The 21,494-nt window shown below is 44.1% G+C and overlaps 1 protein-coding gene across 9 annotated transcripts in view; it reads left to right on the top strand.

Moving 5' to 3' along the window:
- MAGI2 (membrane associated guanylate kinase, WW and PDZ domain containing 2) overlaps positions 1–21,494 on the top strand; it is a 1,049,810-nt gene that overhangs the window by 624,506 nt on the left and 403,810 nt on the right. For all 9 annotated transcript variants that reach the window (XM_088468806.1, XM_088468807.1, XM_088468811.1 and 6 more), the window contains one exon: positions 11,447–11,566. In XM_088468806.1, coding sequence (XP_088324932.1) covers positions 11,447–11,566 — 120 coding nt within the window. The remainder of the gene's footprint in view (positions 1–11,446; positions 11,567–21,494) is intronic.

Raw genomic sequence — 21,494 nt, forward strand, 5'->3', positions numbered from 1 at the left:
GGAGGATTAGGACGCTGTGTGGAAATGCTGTTTTCTCTTTTTATGAATCGTTCATCTCTCATGAGTGCTCCAGAGAAACCAATTAAAAATGATTAAAGTTATTTAACTGGGTTTTTAAAGGTTGTTTTATTTATATGAATGCATAGAGTCCGAAAATAAAATAACATACTACATTTTGTTTAAATAAATTACATTGAGGCATTCTGTGTAAGATGGTTCTTGTCTAAGATTGTGGCCCAAATATGCTTGTTTTGAGTTACAAATGTGTTCTGATACACTTGGCTTCAGTTGCGCCAAACAGCCCCTCTCGGAGCATCAGGTCCAGGAAGACTTGGCTGTGCAAAGCATCTCTTTTGCTCAAAATTTTTTGCGTCGTCTTATTCGCATAAATAAAACAAATGGAAGTGACAAACCTACTTGGCTAGACTGCACTGATCTATTTGATGTGCAATATTTGTACATCTTTGTGCGAATGAGTCTGAATCTGTATACGAAGTGCTACAATGCAGCGTCTGTGGCTTATTCTCACGCTAAGTTTCATTATGCTTCATCTGCGACTTTGTATGTGTTTGCATTAATTCCTTTGTGGTTAAAGTGGCCGCCTATCGTCTTTAGTACACTTTGGTGTTTTGCTGAAAGTGGCGTCTGAAAGGGGGTTGCAGATAGCTGCTCTTCTATTTTAGTGTCACCCCCTTCGAAGGTGTCATCGAGCAATGTTCCTTATCAGTGACAGTGCTGCGAGTCGGTAGAGGCTGGGGGCTGCCCAGCAGCATGATGAGAACGGGGATGTGACACGCGGTCATGCCCCCGAAGATCATATACCAGGGGGTTGACCACGTGTCAGCAAGGCCACGCCCTCTGGTGTATAACATTTTGGGGGGTGACTGCGCGGTAGCCACACTCATGAAGTCCACAGTGGAGCACTGGGTGACACCAACCACAGTGATGCCACTGTTTGCTGAATCTGCAATGCAAATAAGATGCAAATATGGAAATAAAAATATGGCACGCAGAGCATACGATCTGTATGTTTCTTTTTTGTTTTTATCAATTGATTTATTATTTGCATTCAGATCATCAACTTTATTTTAAATTAATTACAATTTTAATTTTACATTCTCTATATTCTACTCAGATGGGTGCTTAGCCTTTCTGGAACTGAAATGGTGCCCTTCTCATCCGATATACAAAATAATAGTTATTTTTTATAATTTGATCCTTAAAAATATACAGGTGGAATTCAATTGAACGTGATGTTGAATAGTGGCGGGAATTAGTTATTTAATTGGCCGCACTGTAAACCTGCGACTAGGGAATTTCTGCTCTCACCCTCCTGGGGTGGGAACAGAAATCCATCTAAACTAGTGCCACGCATCGCGCCCAGCACTTAAGTCGGAAAATGCAATTTACCGTGACTAAACCTTGGGCATTAGGCATAGTAAACTGCATCTCCTGACTTAAGTGTCGAGCGCGATGTGGACAATTGAATAGCTCCAGATACTCATTCCCAGCGCTATTCAACATCATTCAGTTTAATTCTCCCCACACTGGCTGATTCAGTGTTGCATGGAAGTTTGGCGGCAACCACGTTTGCACTTATTGCAGGAAATGGAATGCTGATATTTGCCCATATGCCAACTCTGACTAGCCCACAATCCTGTCTACTCAGCCTCACACAGCCTACATGCGAACACTCTGTTACCACCTAGTCACACTTAATCAGCCACAAGTCAAGTTATGACTGAAATACATAAAACTCTGAACAGGATACGTTCAGTATTGCGGCGCAGGCATCCCGAAGGTAAGTAGCAGGGTTTGGGTGAGGGTTAGGGTTAAGCACTAGGAGGATGGTTAGGGTTGGGCTTTAGGGGAGAGGGTTAGGTTTAGGAAGCGGGGAGAGGGAGGTTAGATTTAGGCACTGGGGGGGGATTAGGTTCAGGCACTGGGGAGGGAGAGTTAGGGTTAAGGTAGGGAGAGAAGGAGGGTTCTGGTTGGATGCCAGCGTTGGGATTTTGACCGCCAGGATCCCGAGCGCTGGCAACCCGTACCCATCCCTTCTGAATTACCCATAGATTGGTGCACTCAGCTACATAGCATAAGTAATGTGAATACATGCAAGTTCAGTACACAAAACGGACTTGCAGGCAACCTGCATCAGCCCGATAGTTTGTCATTTGTAGCAATATTTTTGCTATAGACAAGGTATTAAGGAAACTGACATATTTCTTTAAAATGTATTCATTTGATTTGCTGCCTCAGGTTGCCTCATTATAGGTGAGTTTCTGGTTATAAAGATGCTAGTGTCTGTGTACTCATAATGACCTTTTGCATACATCTGTATCTCCGACTGTTACTTTGCATGCTAGTCTATACTTAATTATGTATTTATCCCATTATAAACCTATTTCCACATAAATTGTAACATTTCGAACATTTTAGCTACTCACAACACTCAATTCAATACATACCTAGTCTCCCAGAAGGCCTGGGAAATTCCTTATCTTTCAAGTTATCCCCTAGACTACCGGAAGAGTGGGTGGATCTCCCACATCTCACCCACTTTCTACTGTAGTGAGCAGGATGAGGAGAAATCAGGAATTGCTTGTCCATACGGAGGGGGTGTAGCTAAAATGACACAAATGGCATAACTTTAGTTTTGTCGCCCTCCCTACAAACTCGTGATTTGTGGCATTTTGCCATGATTGGGGCGGGGCCTAATAACATCCCTGATGAGGACAGCTGCATCTCCTCTCCAAGCTTCTCCCGGAGAGGTGAAACATAAAGTCATCAAGTATGATTCAATAGCTATAGAAAATATTTGTCTCAACCTAAATTAAAACATTAGAAGTAGGGATTTTAAATTGGAACAAGAAGAGGTAGGTAACATGAGGACCTATTTATTAACATTATTTTTACTCAAATAAAGGGAAAAAGGGTGTTTTCACACCATTTTTCACACTATTTCAGTTTCACATAAATTTACTAAAGGGCAATTGGAGTAGAATTCGTGAAATTTTACTCCAGATCCTAATTATCACATATTTTTAGTAAGCAGATCACATTTCCCATAATTGTAATGGGAAATGTGATCTGCCCATATTTACTAAAAATAAAATGTGAAAAATGTGATTATAACGCCACCTGGAGAAGGCGTTATTGGGGCTTTCCCCTGGTTCCCCGACTCCTGCTCTGCTCTAAACGGCAGTGCAGAGCTGGGAGCCGGGCCCCAGTGATCAGCTGTGTGCTCTAAATAGACAAGCTTTATCACAAGCTCTGTACCTGCAAGGGATTTTGGGTAAATTCCTGTGATATTTTCTAAATTTGCAATGTGAATTTAGCCGGAAATATCACACTACAACCGCATTTTAAATGCGGATTGTAGTAAATAGGGTCCATTGACATTAATATTGAGGCACATAATGGATAATACAGATGAACCAAGGGCCTGATTCAGAGCCGGACGCTATTTGCGGTCGTTCGTCCAGAAAATAGAGGTGGCTATTCAAATGAACCGTTCGCTCTTTGCGGTCTGTTCACGCCTCTATGTCTGAACGAGCTAACAAAACTTGCGGTCGTTCTTTGAAAAATTACGCCCCCTGGCCGCTCGCATCCTACGTCATGTCCGCTATTTATTAGATTAATCGAGTACATCGACCAGCGTATGAACTGCTCGCTATTCTTGTGGTTGGTTTTTGCTACCACAATCTTGCGAGCAGTTCTGGCTATAAAATAACCCAGTGACGTGGTCAATGACTCTGCTGTATTAATTATGCATACCCTTAAAACGCCTGTTTTGACCTTTAAGCACGCCTGCGTTCGGATCTCCACTCCCCGTTTTCAAGCACCTTCCCCTGTTGCCACCCACATATGCCTCATTCTGTCACTCAAAATAGCAGGCATTCGCTATTTAGCGAACAAATGATTTTCGGCCGCACTGACTGGTTCGCGCATGCGTATTACGATCCGTATGCATGCGCAGTTGGGCAAACATCGCTCGGAGCGAACTAGCGCCCGCTTACGAGCGGCTCTGAATCAGGCCCTAAGTCCTTCTAGAGATTTGGAGATATGATCATACACAAATGGCCTACACTGAAAGTTTGTATTTAGTTCAAGGGTAAATTAGCACATCGTTTGATTTAAAATCCCATTACTTCATTCTTTTCCTTTCCACAGTTACAGTAATTGCTGTATTGATTTCAGTTACAGCGCTTCTCCCATAGAAAGTAACTGATAATGCCTTGTCTGAGAAGGTGAAAAATGTATTTGTTACTTTCAACATTAATAAAAAAGGAAGTTAAAGAGTGGGGGTAGAGACTACATAGTCCAAATGGTACAAAATGAAACAACATAAGTCATCCATGGGCTCTAGCAAGATGCATTAAAGACTGGAATTGACCTAGAAAGGAAACTGCTATCGGTGCTGAATCTGGAGTTGAATGATAGCTTGTCAGCAGATAAATTGTGGACCAATTATTTTCACCTTATTGCAGGTCCACCAAAGAGAAGTTTAAACTATACTGTATTGTAGGTGCCTATTTACAAAGGATGATTTAATGGTATTCTAGTTCTGCTGTCTCATGATGAAATCATGTGAATTTTTGGGGGTTGCTTGAGACATATTTATTTATTTATTTTGACACTAATAGATTTTTATGGAGCCTCATATTTGCCTGAAACAGATCACAAACACAACTGTGGAAATATAGATCGCCTTTTTAATTTTGACTTTATGGGGACCTTTTCTAAAAAGACACACATTATTGCAAAGTTGTATTCAAAATAAAACTCTTCAATATATTTGTGACATTGAAAAAAGAAGGGGTTGGCATGCACAAGGGCAGTCCCTGTTTTCTGTTCTGCCCATCCTTTCTCAAGCTTATGCAACTGTTGATTACGCTATTTTACAATATTCCTTTGAAAACAAGATTTACACTGCAAATTCCCTTAATGGCTTATTTCTCTCCCTCTGGGCCAAATGTAATAGGGTGTCTGTTTTGGTAACCGTACAAACTTGCACTTTCTCGCACTTTTTAAAAGTGCGAGTTTGTCCTGCAACCATGGCCTGCAAACTTTTCAGCTCAAAGCTACTACATATGCGAATTTAGGTGAGTTTTAGAAAGAGTCCGGTGCTGGTTATGGAGATTACAGAGGACTCCTACTCGTTTTGTCCCCTGTTTTTCCACAACCAGGACCAGTTCTGCAAACCCCTGTGCTGGTTCTTAATATACAGGGGCCCCCTACACATTTTGGCCCATGTATTTTTAAAACCAGGACAGGCTTTATAAAGCCCAAGGCTGGCTATGCTTTTGGGGAGGGGCTGCACATCATTTTTTTTTAAACAATATTCTTATGTACACCCAGAACATGCATGTGCATGTTTATGTGTTACTCTGACCTGCTCAGGATAAATTCGCTATCCTGAAGTGGTGTATTATTTGAGGACTTTTAGTAAACTTTTTTTTGTCAGTTTGAAACTCGCACCCTATTACATTGGGCAAGTTGATTGTTTTGAGATGCGATTTTGATAATGGCGATTTTTAGTAACTGAAAAAATGTGAGTTCTTTTGAACTGACACCTTATTACATTGGAGAGTTGTGAAAAAGTGCGAGTTTACTACAAAACTCGCAATTTACCAAAATTGACAACCTATTACATTTGGCCCTCTGTGTTTTCTGACCTGTCACTTTTTATTTTTGAGTGGTTTCCATTTTTCTCAGTGTACAAGATGGCAAATGGGGCAAAATTAATTAATAATGATCAAACTTGAATGTGCCATAATTTATTGAAGTGCATTGTCATAATTCCTAATTGCAAGGAACTATGTAGATGGAATTCTGCTCCACAGTAAATGGTACAGAACAGTTGGATAAGTGCAGTAACCTATTTTGAAATTGCCTGTTCACGAAAAAAAAAATAAAAACAAAGTTTTGCTTATTTGCAATATATAATTTCCAATTGAAATTATAAATTGGTTTCAATTTTAATAAATTCGTAGTCTATCATATATACATTTTTTTTTTATAATTTATTGTGTAGATAATTTTTTGTTCAGACTAAATATGCCTCTTGGATATGTTTTTCTGTCTCTTATTTCCTTCACAACTGGCCTGATTTGCTCTGAGCGCGTGACAATGTCATTTTAATCATGCACACTTCCCAGGAGATCAGGCAGAAGAAATGGAAGGAATATCTAAATGATAGCAGTGCTGCTCCTATACAGCATCATTTAATGGTAACAGCTAAAATAGGCTTACCAAATGCAGATAATTTCAGCTACTTACAGGCATTTACATGTTACATTGTTGTCTTCAGCTTCTGTGCTGACTTTCAAAAAAATAAATGCGCGACTACGGGTGTATCGGCATGTGAAATGCTACGTTACAGTGTAATGTAGCATTTTGCCGCAGTTGCACACAGAATATAGGCAGCTGATAGTGCATCCTATTCGCACCGCTTTGAGAATAAGACGCATTTGAAGATAAAATTGCGTGCTCACGCTACTGAGTCAAGCCACGGCAAGTAAAAGGGCTGTTTAAAGCGCAAGGAAGTAAGATGTCTGTGGACACATCTGTATGCACACAGGGACATTCTTCTTACAATGGTGCCACAGCAGCTGTACCCTGTACTTATGTGCACAAGGTGACATTTTCTGAAGAACACTTTCATCAGCACCTGACAGGCAATGGACATTATTTCTTCTCCAATTCTGACAGCAGATGTACATTTCAAACTTGTTGTTTTGCACAAGTAGGCTCTTTCATTTGCTGTTCACTGCTGTATGCACACAGCAAACTTTTCCCTTTAAGTAACTTGTTAGAGAAAGGGATACAGAATATATATGCAGAACTCAAGGGGTGCACAGTATTATGACGCTATAAAATCTATGTTGTGTGAATTGTGAAAATATTCCAATATTTTAAAGGTAATTAAAGTAAATTTAGATGGAGAAGGGGAGAGAAGAGAAAAAGGGGGTACAAATACTAAAGACACAATTAAAAATGAATTAATGCCTACAAATGTGGAATTGACCAGCAGAGTGAGGCTCCATTACAACAGTTGAAGCACAAGGCACAAACTACTTCCTACATAGTCATAGGAGCCAACTTTCTAAAATGATTAGGTGTCCTCATTCCCTCTCTTGAATGAAGACGTGACATGCATAGACGGCGGTCAATGCTGCAGCAGTGCAAATATCGTTTGTTCTCCATCACCCATGCACCCCCACAGAGCGGTCTCCTATGAGTACAGTGGATGCGATTGGTCAGAAAGTGTACTAGCCCCCTGACAACCGCTGTTTCTTACCTTTTAAAAATACCTCTTGGCAGACAATCAACCTCATCTTGTGCACCTGCTTCCTTTAGTCTTCCCCCTCCTCTGTTGTTCATTTCCAAACACCCTCCCATGTAACTTATTTTGCCCCTCTTTCATTCTCTCTCTGCCCCCACTCTCTAACGAATTCCCTACCAATACACTCATACCCATATGGCACACTTCCATACATATGGCACACTTCCCTACTCTCCTGGAATGTCTGGGAGACTCCTGAATTGCAAGTACAGTACGCGCCACCCTCCCAGATCTGACTTGAGAAATGAATACGGCTGTGATGAGTGAATGTCCTCATCACCCTGCCCGCTGCTGCATGATGTTGCATCATCATAGCCCCACTTCTCATTGTCTGATGAATCACACCCTTGTACAGTGAGTGCTAATTCATATAATAACCCCCCCCCCCCCTTTATTACTACCATCCCGTGCACTTATCCCCTTGACCTCCTGGAGAGGTGGTCTGTACAGTAAGCAGGTTTGGCACATATACTTGCACAAAATTGCTTAGCTCATTTGCAAGCAAGGTGTGGAATGGGGGCATGGAGATGTCCGTGATGTCGCACATTGAAAGCGCTGTGATGTCACTGGAGAGTCCTGCTCACAGTGAGTCTGCAACATTGGTTGTAGTGAAGTGATGTCAGGGACATTCTCTACCTGCTGCTTATATATGTAGGTAAGAATGAAAGGGAATAAGGGAAAATAAGTACACGTGGGGTGGAGAGCACTGTGATACGTGTGCCAGGCAAGTATATATTTCTCACCCTAAAAGCTAAACCATTCTCTCCTCTGCACACCCTACAACCATAGGGTTAAAATAATGTTTTCTGAGCTTTTTGTTAATTTACTACAACTTTGTTATATTATTCTACCTGTCATAATTGTATATAAAAATATTAATTTGCAAACCTTTTCATATACAAGCCACTATTTTATTTGTCCCCTTTAGAATATTGTAGGCATTACTGCAACGTGTATTTAGTGTCCGTAGGCGAGATTTAGCAATCACTACTGAAAGCAAAACCAATGTGGGATAATCATCAACAACAGCAAATGGAGCTGTAGAGAGAACATCCATTACATACTGAGCAAGCTAGGAAAAGGCAGGCTTATTTGTATGAATAATAAGCACAGGCATATTTTAATCCACTACTCTTTTGCAAGAAGATGTTGGTTGCCAGGAGATGTATTATTCAGTAACTCTTTTATTTATTTATTTTTAGGTTTTCTCTTGCTTTCCAGATTGATGGCTGCAATATTCCTTTTTCTTATAACACTGGAGTTTCACGCATAGTTCTTAAGTAGATTCTTTCAGGCCTGAGCATGTTTTATTAATATTGACAGCTACTTGGCCACACTTTATAAGGAGTAGTGCCAGGCATTGTAAAATATACATCGCCTTCAAGCCATAAAGTTAAGCAGAGTGCAACAGATTCTGACAATTGGACAGGACATAGCAGTAAACAAAGCTTTTATATCTGAAATAATGGTGTCATCACCAGCATTTATTTTCTTTTTAATTTTTTTGTGGGGGTTTAGATGATCAATTCATAATGCAGGAGAAGTCCAAAGTTGATCTGTCACATTTTTGCACTGTACAGTATAAGATTAGATCAATTATCTCTATTCTGTGCTAACAGTACAGTATTTATGTCTGTGTGTTTATTTCAAGATCTAAAGGCAGTGGTGTAACTATAATGTGTTCATTGACCCTTGTACCTAGAACTGAAGCAGTCGGCATCATATTTATAGCACTTTGTGCTGGTAATAATCATACTCCTGACTGGTCTGAGTTCCCTGACAACATCTGGAGAGTGCAGCGGAGATATGTAACTAACGCTTGTGCAAATAGTATTAGTTATCTTCTGCACAGGCACCAGAGACCTATTTCTGGAATGGAGAGCTGCATAAATCTTGAACACAAGCTCATAAATTGTTAATCCAGCTTTGTTTAAGGATACCCCTTTAGAGATAGGCAATTTAAGACTCTATGGGGCCCTAGGCAATAGGTTTAAGCCTCTTTTATCCAACACTTGTAAAAAAAAAAAAAAAAACTCATAAGAAATGGTTACAGTAATCTGGGCCCCAGGCTGGAGCCTGGGTGGACTGATAAATCATCCAGATATGTACTAAAATATTACCTTTTGTGTTTTCGCATGGCTCATTGATTGTTTATTTTAAGAAAATGTTAAGGTGCATACACACGAGATGATACCTTTGAATGATATGAACGATAACAATATAGTTCAACGATATATCGGTCATATCGTTCCGTGTGTATACAATGAACGATCAACAGTGTGCGCTCCCGCTGGACGATAACGATATCTTTGGTCGTCTGTACATGCAGGCCAATTTGGGCGATTTCATCACGATTTGCATGTTCAGAGATGTGGCAGGATGACTTCACTGAAAGATCGTACATGCCTACCCTCCCGGAATTCGTGGGAGGATCCCGATTTTTTTTGGGGTAACCTCCCGCTCCCCCAGAAGGGTAGGCACTTCTCCCGCATTCTGCCCATTCCCTACACAGGGATCACTGGTCCCTGTGTAGGGGGCGGGGCTTAATGATGTTTCTTGAATTGCGTAATTTAGCACCTCCCCCTATTTACATTTGTAGTGATTTCCCATGAAGGGGGTGGGGCTTAATGAGGTGGCCCATCAGGCCCCGCCCCCGTCACAATCCACCTGCTTCTCCGGGCTTCTCCCTAGAAGGAGAAAATAAAAGTAGGCAAGTATGTGAAAGATATTTCAGTGTGTACACCCAATATCGTTTGTCCTGCACTACAGGGAAATCGTTCTGCGATATCGTTGGTTATGCAGATCGTTCTGTGTGTACCCAGCATAAGTCTGGTAATAACAAAGCACGTGAATATTTTGCATCATGATGATGGCATGGCTGTGTATCACTCATACACCAATTTACCTTGGCTGAACATTCAATCAAGGATGCTAATAAAACTTGGTGCAGGTGTGTGATATATTTATAATTATAAATGCACTTTTATTTCTCTATTGTGAACCTTACAAAGTAAGAGTAAGAGCTTACCTTTGTGCCTGTATTTAACATGCTTACACCAATTTAAAGCACAAAATATAACTGCAGTCAGAAACAGGCATAAGACCGTAATTTACTATAAACTTGTTAAAGATATACAGTATTTGTTGACCTGGAGCAGCATTCAGAGCTACTATGTTGTCCAGTGCCAAGTTGGTCTGGTTTTATTTCTGATGTTTGCTTGGCATGCTGCCATTTGTTTTATATGTAAAACTGTTACAAGACTGGACATATCAATCATTTATATAAAATTGTTTTACTTATTTACGTGAACCAGGTTACATGTAGGATGAGTAATACTAGTGAGAAGTGCAGGGAAAGATTGAGAATATTAAAAGCTCTGGAAGGAGTGGCAGAGTAGAGTACTTGTGTGTTTAAGAAGCCTATTTATTGAACTCCCAATCCCTGATAATCATGCGGAAACATCTGATTTCACCCTTTGTAAAATTAGTTATACATTTTAGATTGATATCTGGTAGTAGTTCCAAAAATATGATAAATATGATTAACCAACTCTTTGAAAATTGTAAGCTACAGTAGTCCTTGTAGCTATCCGCTCCTGCTCCTGCTTCTAGAGAACCACTGCCAGCCCCTTCCCCAGGAACTGTTTCCTTATTACAATCTGCCTTAGTTCAAATGTAATGTACTGTAAGGGAAGGGAACCTCACTATTTTTAAAGGGTTAGGGGTTGCCGACATTAAGGGGGCAGCCAGGCCAGCATAGCGGGGGGCTTATGTGAGCGCGTGATTGTCATTGAGGCCCTGCTCCCGCTGTGAAGATGACTTTATTCAGCATGAAACATGTCATTGCATGCGCCGCCCCCCCCCCCTTCCTTCCAAGTTGCAAGGTATGTGGAAGGGGGTAGCTGGCTGGCAGGGAGACTTGCCTGCTTTTCCGGGCGGCCAGGAGCACCACGCGATTTTCTGGAGCCTCCCGGCCATTTTGTGACAGTAGGCAAGTAGTTGAGTTCTTTAAGGAAATAAATAAAAATGTTCAGCCTGCATATTCTATTTTAAATGAAAATCTTGTAATTTGTTTAATCATATTTTATTTCCTTTCAGGCACTACAAGGCAGCCTAAAGAAGGGGAGGTGCCTGGTGTGGATTACAACTTTATTACTGTGGACGCGTTTATGGAATTAGAGAGAAGTGGAGCCTTGTTAGAGAGTGGTACATATGAAGGTGAGTACAGAAATAGGTTCCAGCTTGGAGCCGAGATTACTGTAACCAAGTGGACTAATTAAAAAAACAAAACACACATTTACAAAATAGCAAATGTGCATCCTGTTAGCACTATTCTGCTTAGCTAAAGTTGTAGCAATATTCTGGTTTATTGCCGATACCTTAGTGTGAGTGTGTGTGTAAAAGACAATTGTATGCCTTCTATTAATACATACTGTATTATGATTTGAATATATTTATTTGTTGCTATGGGTCCTATTCATCATCAGAGGCCATATGGCCTCCGATGATTAAGTAATCATCTCGCTGCGAGGGATACTTAAGTATCCAACTTGCAGCGGTGGGGAAACGTGGCACTGATGCAATTCATCATCACTCCGCTGCGGGGACAGCTGCTCCGAAAAGCAGCTGTCCCCTCGGTTGGTATCAGAGCTATAGATGTAGCTACTTTACTTACCTCCTCCTCGTTGTCCCAGCTACGCATGTGTGACCTCTAGTAACGCATGCGCACAGCTGCCAGGGAGTCAGTGAGGAGGCGGCGGAGGGATCCACACCGTATCCCTCTTCGCATCCCCGGAAAGCCTTCCCATAGGAAGGAGCAGGGATCTGAGAACAAGCGCCTTCTGAAGATGGCGCTTGGATCTCGGAAGCAAACACCAAAAACTTTCAGTTTTCAGAGTTTACTGAATATCAGGGGTCCTTTTCGGACCCCTGATGATGAATGGCCCTGTAACCTAATATGTGGAAACTAGCATTTCCACATGGTTACTGGGCCATTTAGTTTTGATGAATAGGCCCCTATAACTTTTGTGTACCCCCTTTGCTCTCTGGGCTGTTCCTTCCCTTTTCTCCCTTCTGTATTGTATTATTTGTGTGTTGAAGAAAGTTATAGTAAATATTAGGGATGTGCAGGCTCGGATAGGTTCGCGTTTGCACGTTGAGTTCGGATTTTTCCCTCCAAAAAAACGGAACTCAGAAAGAGGCAAAACGTCATCTTGCATGGACGAACATCATCATTCCTGGACAAAAGTCCAAGTCCAGGAATGATGATGTTCGTCCATGCAAGATGACGTTTTGCCTCTTTCTGAGTTCCGTTTTTTTGGAGGGAAAAATCCGAACTCAACGTGCAAACTCGAACCTATCCGAGCCTGCACATCCCTAGTAAATATACACATTTCCGTAGTGAAAAAAATTGCTTTTTGAAATGTCATACCATGTACTTTTGTGGAAACTGTCTCATATTTGCTTTGAAGCATGATGGCAATTCTTTTGTGGCCTGTGTGGACTGCACGTCCTAGTGGGCTCTTTGAAATCACCCACTGAGATTGTTGCAACCAAAATGCAATTTATTCTGTAGAAGGCAATACAGACCTGTGTATATACAATCAGTGGCGGATCCAGGGGGGCGATGAGGGCGATTGTCCCCTGTTACACAGCCCCAGCCCCGCCCACCTGCTGATCCTGCATGCAGCAGTGCAGCTCTGGGTAGTGCAGATGCTGGGGTGACGTGAGCTGTGGAGGAACCCGCGGTTGCCGCTTCCCTCCCTCCCACCCGCCCGCCGGCACTACTGACTGATCCTCTTAGGGGTCTATTTACTAAGCAGTGTTAGGAGACAGAGAAAAAAGTGATAAGGTGCCAGCCAATCGGCTCCTAACTGCCATCTCACAGGCTGTGTTTGAAAAATGACAGTTGGGAGCTGATTGTGTAATAGCAACCTAAGGGGTGAGCGTTGATGAGCGGCGTGTGTGTCGTACCTACTTCCTTCTGTACTTGTAATTGGTCCCTACCTTCCATCAGCTTTTGGACCACGCTCCACTCCTGGAATCCCTTAGTCGGTGTGCAGAGAGACAAGGACCCCCCAGAGAACCCCACCAGCAAAGTCACTACTCGTTTGCACAGGACTATGAATTTTATTTAACTGGAACACTGTGTCACTGTACTTTGGTGAATAAAAGGCCAGTTATGCAAATCAACATACAGTATTGGAATTACTGTTGGCTATAACTGCATTTCAGAGTAAAACAGAATTCACAAATGCAACTACAATCTCAGGATCACATTACATACATTACATATTCAGATAGCCCTTCAAGACAGTACTCTTAGCTAACTGTGAAACAGATATAGCAGTGCTCCTTGCTAGTATTTGTAGCAGACAACACTGTTCTCAAAGTATGTGGTAGCAATTATTGCTGTTTTCCCTGTAGCATTAGGGTAGCAAGTTATGCAAATCTCCTTGTAGAATTAGTGTAGCAGGTTACAGAGATCTCCTTGTAGCATTAGAGTAGTGAGTATGAGTTCAGTTTTCACTTCCTTACAGTGGGTAGGGCTGAATACTGCAGCTAGCTTATACTGGCTGCCTAGTTACTGAAAGTCCTTTCCCTTGGGTGCAGGGTTGGCTGGATCACTCCTCAGTGAGGAGCAAACTAGTGGGCTGACAATTGGGGATGAGCACTGAGGGCTCTTGACTTGTCCATTTGTGCTATCTCTGTTTTATCTGGTCACCCCCTTCAGCTGGTCTCCCCTGTGGCTTACCCGGAGGATCAGCTGTCTCGGATGTCTTCGGCTCCTGGTTAAAACTGGTGTCCTGGCCCCTGCCGTCAGTCCCAGACCCGTGGCAGTATCACATGCGCAGCTCCTGCCCGTCGTATGTTAGTCGCTCAGATAAGGGGAGCGGGCAGCGAACGGACACCTGTAGCGTGGCTCTCACTCAGCCCCTGCAGCCACTGCTCTTCGCTAATACTTGAAGCTCACACTGGATCCTGACAAGCTCCGTGCCTGCTCCTGTCAGCCCAGCTCTCCTCACAGCTCTGTTTTCCCTCCCAACAGGCTCCACCTCCTCGGTTCACAGGTCAGGCTGCTCTTTTCTCTCAGGACTCTTCCTGCTCCTCACTCACTCTGTTTGAGTCCCCTGGGTCCTAAAGACCTCCTGCTACCAACTGATGTCACAATGTTCACAATCCAGTGTCACAATCCACAATGTCACAATCCAGTGTTCGTTCACATAAACAAGACCTTCCATTAGGGCCAGACAGTCTGTATTGGGGCATCACATACTCCCCCACTAGAACTTTGTGTGTCCTCACGTCACGCAAACTGATTAGTAACACAAAAAGTCCTGACCAACACTCCTTCACACTCCAAGTAGATAATAATTTGTCATTTAACTTTACAACAAAAAGTAAGTATGGACATATATATATATATATATATATATATATATATATAAATGTCCTCTAACCACTTATAATCGGTATCTCAAAGGTCGAACCCCTTTCGTGCCACATTCTGACCTCTGTGGCAAGTCTATCATTCTCAACATGGTCAGTGGCAGGAAAGGAATTAGTTTCACTTTCTATGGGCTGAATTGCCAATGGCTCTGGGGTTACACCCCCTGCAGTATTTAGCAAAACCGGGCCACACATAAACATTAGCAATTCTATGGGATCTTTGAAAAGAGGGCCCCCAGGAGATCCCCGTCTCTCTGCCCTGAACACATCCTCTGGTGGTAATGCTGGAACTTCCGCAGTGCACAACTTCATCTGCTCTCTAGACACTGTGCTGACTTGTCCATCTCTCTCCCTTCTGATCTGGTAGGCATATAGGACGTAACCCGGAATGCCAGCTACTGTGTAGGGGACACTTTCCCACATGGCGTCCAACTTGCTGGAACGGTGATTTTTCTTCTTCCAGACTTTATCCCCTATTTGTAAGGGTGTAGCTCTGCATCAGAATTATAATTTCTCTCTTGACAGTGTTGCGCAGTCCCAAATTTCTTTGTCACAATTTCTCTGGCTGTCTCTATCCAGTGCTTGTGTTCGCGAACCCACTCATTTTTGGTAGCCGCAGGTTCAGCCACTTCAGGAGTCAGCTCGAAGTCCATGGGCAGCTTGCCCTGCCTTCCGAACATCAGGTAGAAAGGTGTGAAACCTGTGGAGCAGTGTTCAGTGTTATTATAAAAGTATGCAAGCTCTGGAAAGAGAATAGGCCACTGGGATCTTTTTTCCGCTGAGAGACTTCTTAACATTCAAATGATATAGTCTGGTTGGCCCTTTCACACAGACCATTACACTGAGGATGATAGGCAGTTGTCCGCACCTTCTTACATCCATACAAGGTACAGAGCTCTTGAAACAACTGTGATTCAAATGCCGGGCCTTGGTCTGTCAGGATCCGATCGGGGTACCCAAATGGCCAGGCAAAGTGCTTGAGGAAGAGTTCGGCGGTAGTCGTTGCGGTCAGATCACGTACTGGGGCAACTACCAGGAACTTGCTGTAGTGGTTGGTGATGGTCAATGCATATTGAAACCCACTTGGACTGGGCTCAAGTTTAACGTGGTCGAGGGTGACGATTTCCAGTGGACACTGGCTCTTTATCGGATGTAGTGGGTCTTTCTGACTAGCCACAGGGGTCCTCTTGAGGCAACAGGCTACACAGCTTCGACACCACTTTTCAACGTCCTCTCTCATTCCTACCCAAAAGATTCTCTTTCTTAGCACAGCTTCTGTCTTCTGGGTTCCAAAATGTCCAGATTGGTCGTGATAAGCCTTGAGCAGGACTCTGCCTGTTGTCTGGGCACAACTATTTGAACAATGTTTTGATGTCCTGGGGTCAAGGCTGGCTCGAACGATTAGCCCCTGTTTGGGCTTGATGCGATCTCTGTGTCTAAGCAGTTTCATCAACTCTGGGTCAGCATCAGCCCTCTGTAACTTAGGGCCTGATTCAGACCCACTCGCAAGCGGCTGTCCGCTCGCAAGTGGGTCGATGGTCTGCACTGAGCATGCGCACGACGGAGGGAGCTCCGTCGTGCGCATGCGCCAGACACGACGAGCGAAGGACTTTCCTTCGCTCGTTGTGTCCGATCAAAGGGGGCGTGCTGTCAATGTTGATTGACAGCACGCCCCCTTTGGTGGGCGTGCCGGGGGCGTGCCTCCCTGACGGGGGCGTTCCCACGGGAACGCCTCCCGTCAGAAGCCGGCCCACTGACATCACTAGTGATGTCAGTGGGAGTGATTTTGGCTCTGATAGAGCCAAAATCACTCCGGAGTTTGCGGTTGAAAACCTCAACCGCAGGCTCCGGCTCGCAATTTCGATGGTCGCGATGGTCACGACTATCGCGGCCATCAAAATGCACGCTCGTATAGCCTGTGGGTGGTGACCCACAGCTATACGAGTGTCCAGGAGGACGCTCCATGAAAATGGAGCCCGGCCCTCATTCAGAGCGTGCGCTCTGCTCAGAGCGTACGGCTCTGAATGAGGGCCTTAGTTAGAAGGCTCTTCTGACAAATGATATCCATTAATTCTCGTAGCACAGGGCTCTCTTTCTGAATCTTTTCCCAGTCAAATCCAAGGGTGTCTGCATGAGGGTTATCTGGCCTCGGATCTTTTGTGGCAGACACAGGATCGGAGGTTACGATGCGTTGCTTAGTTTTTGGAGGCTTCAATAATGGCCTCTCCACATCTTCAGCCCAGTCTCTATCTTCCTCTGAGAAGTCTGCGGTAGGCGGGACAGAGCATAGGCGTTGCCGTTAGATTTCCCGCTTCGGTAGGTCACGGTATAACGAAAGTTGGCCAGGCGTGACATCCACCTTTGCTCTAGGGCTCCCAGGCGAGCGGTAGACCGGTGTGCCAGGGGGTTGTTGTCGGTCACAATGACAAATGGTGTGGCAGCCAGGTAGTTTTTAAACTGTTCAGTGATGGCCCAGATGAGGGCAAGAAGTTTTAGCTTGAAGGTGCTATAATTCTCGCTGTTTCTTTCGGTCTTTCGCAGGCCTCAGCTGGCATAAGCCATGACTTTCACGTCCACCCTGCATCTGGGACAACACTGCTCCCAACCCGCGGTGACTAGCATCTGTGTAGACTCGGAAGGGCTTCTCATAGTCTGGGTATGCCAGTAGAGGGGCCTCGATCAGGGACAACTTTAGTTGCTCAAAGGAGTTTTGTTGGTCTTCGGTCCATGCAACCGGGGAAGTGCTTCGCCTCTCTTGACCAGATTTGCCTCACAGAAGCTCGTGTAATGGTGCAGCCACCCTTGCAAAGTTCTCAATAAATCGCCTGTAGTAGCCGACAAAACCTAGAAAGCTACGGACATCCTTCACCGTTCTTGGTATAGGCCAGTCTCGCACCACTTGAATCTTCTCAGGATCTGGCTTCACCCCTTCAGCACTGACTATGTGTCCAAGGTACTGTACTTTCGGTTTCAGCAAGTGACACTTCGATGCTTTAGCTTCAAGCCATACTTGATCAGCTGTTTAAGTACCTCGTCCAGGTGCTCTTCATAAGTTCGTCTAAATTCAAAAGGATCATATCGAAATTGCGATGTCCAAGGCAATGTTCCATGACTCTTTGGAAGGTGGCTGGGGCATTGCAGAGTCCAAACGGCATCCGTTCGAACTCGAAGAGACCCATTGGTGTGGTGAAGGCAGTCTTCTCCCGGTCCTCCGGTGCCATCGGGATCTGCCAGTACCTGCTCGTTAAGTCTAGAGTGGAGAAATATTTTGCGGTCTTCAGCGTTATTAAAGTTTCCTCGATTCTAGGAAGCGGATAGGCATCCTTGTGCATCACTGCATTCAGCTTCTGGTAATCTACGCAGAATCAAAGACTGACGTCCTTCCTCCTCACAATCACAAGTGGTGCTGCCCATGGGCTGTGGCTCTCCCGGATTACGCCAGCTTCTTTCATCTCACCGAGCATACTCTGCACTGGTTGATACATGGCCGATGGTAGGGGCCTATGCCTTTCCTTGATCGGTGGGTTAGTCCCTGTGGGCATGTGATGATGGACACCTTCTGCTTTCCCAAAGTTGGAGGGATGTTGACTAAACACCTCCACGTTTTCCTGTACCACTTAGGGCGCTCCCTCATGCCTCTTTTCTAGGGTATCTGAATCCCCGATTTGTATCTCGCTCCACCAGGGAGTCTCACTGTCAGCAGTTGTCCAGTCACTATTCTCTGGTGGGCCACTGGTACACTCTCCCCAAACACATCTTGAAAGTCAACCTGGATAAGCCGTGCCACCGGGCAATTTTTAAAAAGCCTTATTGGATAGCTGTGTGGATTCATTATCCGGACTGGTACTCTTCCACGTTCTACTTTCACCAGTGTCCTAGCTATGGCAAAGGGGTATTGTCCATCAGAGTCACAGGATTCGAGTATGACCTCGTAATTTTGACCACCTGGTCCAATCCTGGCCTTGCACCAAACAACATTTTCTGAATTGGGTCTCAAGAGAATAGGCCGACGGTCAGCAATTCTGGATTTTCCCACTTCTCCCCAAGCATTGTCAAATTTCTTGTGCCCTTCAAGCAGTCGCACGGTCTGCTGCATTGTCTTTCGCTCCTTTGGGGTGGCGGAACGCATCTCCATCTTGAGAGCCTCCACCAATTCGTCGGGACAATTTTTGAGGACATTCATTCCGAGAACGACAGGGGGTAGGTGTTCATTCTGTACTGTGGTGACCAAACACCCTTGCCTCGTGAGCTCAGCCTTGCCGATATTCAAGTCAGCTTCCCAATAGCCATGATAATTGATTTGTTGCCCGTTGCTAGCAAATAGCTGCAGACAAGTAGTCGGTGGGGTCACGATTTCTTGTTCGTCCCAGTACCGTAGGAACTCTGTGAATCTGATAGTGGTCACTTGTGAGCCAGTATCTAGTAGAACCGGCACCTCTATGCCGTTAATCCGGATCTTCAAGTGGGGGCACTTGCCAACATACCGAGGCCACCACTCCTGCAATGATGGACCTACTGACGTGACTCCTCCCGAGGGTCAGTCCCTCGCCTCGGGGTCTCGTCGTTTAAAGCTTCACTGATGCAATTTCTTTCGATGTGGCCGCTCTGTTTACACCACCTACATATAGGTCTTCCCTGGGAATCAAATTGATCCGTTGAGCGTCGACCTGAATCTCGTGGGATGTCCCAGTTTGATCGGTTTCTCCCGCCATGATCTTGGCGCCATTCTCGGTGCCTAGCTCCAGTTTGTTCCTGTCGGATCTCTTTCACCTCTCGACCCAGCTCTGTCATATTTTGCATTAATTCTGTGATTTTACTTGTAAGGACTCCGATCGGATCGTGACCGGACTGTATTTGTTGTGTGGCCGTCCCCTTAGGAGTTAGGAGCTCAGGTCTCAGGATTTGACTGACCTCATCCAAGTTCTCATTTTCTAAATGTTCTAAAGATTCGTGATCTTCAGGGTCGGCATTCTGGTTTAGACCAAGGATCTGCAACACCTCCTCCTTAAACTCAGAGAATGAAAATTCCGGATTCTGACGTCTCCACATTCTCAATTGGGAAGCCCTCCTGCTACCCACTGATGTCACAATGTGAGGGGAATGATTAATCCCGTCAATGCCAGTGTTCTTTCACATAAACAAGACCTTCCATTAGGGCCAGACAGTCTGTATTGGGGCAGCACAATTGGCTGGCACCTTATCACTTTTAACTCTGCCTCCTAACACTGCTTAGTAAATAGACCCCTTAGTACTGCCTGTGCCTGCTACGGCTGTTCAGAGGTGGAGAGAACTAAGGGGGCAGGCACAGGCATAAGCCGCTGCACGTGAACACAGTCTGTCTGACTCACAAGTCTGAGCCTTAGCATGGCTCTTTCTGGAATGGAGGAGGGCGGAGGCTGCGATGTGGCAGTGAGTGTGAGACTACAATCAAGGAGCCATTCGGGGGTTATTGGCACCGACTGCTCTGTAATTGTGAGAGGAGAGGACTGTCACTGCTTCCTCTGAGTCTGCACTAGCCACCGATGCCAAGCAGACACATGGAGGACGCCACAGCAGCCCACCCCAAGCTCACAGTCTGAGGCTGACAGTAAGTGAGGTGAACATTGATTGAAAATTTTTTATTTGTTTTTTTTTTTATGTGGCAGTGTGTTTTTTTATGTGGTAGCTAATGTATGTGTTTTTTTTCCTCATGTGGGGGCCTGTGTGTGTGTGTGTGTGTGTTTTTTTTTATCTCATGTGGTAGCTTATGTATGTGTTTTGTTTTGTTTTTTTGTCACGTGGGGGCCTATGTGTGTGTGTTTTTATCTCATGTGGGTCCTGTGTACGTGTTTTTCTCATTCAAAAGCTATATGTTTTGTTTTTTTCATGCGGGGACCTCCTTGCAGTAGCCGTGCATGCAGTCGGGGGAAGGGGGGGAGCAGCAGCCATGCACACAGTCAGCGAATGAGTGGGTAGGTGTATTGCTTTGCCCATATCCTTTGCTGCTATTAAAACGGCCCTGGGCACATATATAGCGCTTATGTAGACTACCGTTCAAAAGTTTGGGGTCACACAGACAATTTCGTGAAAACTGACTTTTATTTATCAAATGAGTTGCAAATTGAATAGAACATATAGTCAAGACATTGGCAAGGTTAGAAATAATGATTTTTAGTTGAAATAATAATTTTGTTCTTCAAACTTTGCTTTCGTCAAAGAATGCTCCTTTTGCAGCAATTACAGCATTGCAGACCTTTGACATTCTAGCTGTTAATTTGTTGAGGTAATCTGAAGGAATTTCAGTCTGTCCCTGATGTTTTTCCTGGAGAGAAGTGGCTTCTTTGCTGCCCTTCTTGACACCAGGCAATCCTCCAAAAGGATATATATATTATATGTTATAGAAAATTCAGTCAGTGGTTGGCAAAAACACCCAAAACCCCACAAAATTATTATATCAAACTTGTGCTTTGCTGTGAAGAACGTGAGTGTCTTTAGTTATAAGTGGGAAAACACCTTCCCAGAGATTCAGGGTGGCAGCCAATCTTCAAATCCCAGTTGTAATCATGGTTTGGTAGGTCTCTTATAGCTGTGAATACAGAGGCGTCTACTAGGTGTAGTATTTTAGAGCACGATTTGGAATAAAAATTGAAATGAAGATGTGCTTGTACCAGAGCTAATAATATATATGCTTATCTGTGATTCTTGTGCAAGGATAAAG

The sequence above is a fragment of the Taudactylus pleione genome, unplaced genomic scaffold (assembly GCF_031769625.1).
Source record: "Taudactylus pleione unplaced genomic scaffold, aTauple2 ptg000086l, whole genome shotgun sequence".
Taxonomy (NCBI): domain Eukaryota; kingdom Metazoa; phylum Chordata; class Amphibia; order Anura; family Myobatrachidae; genus Taudactylus; species Taudactylus pleione.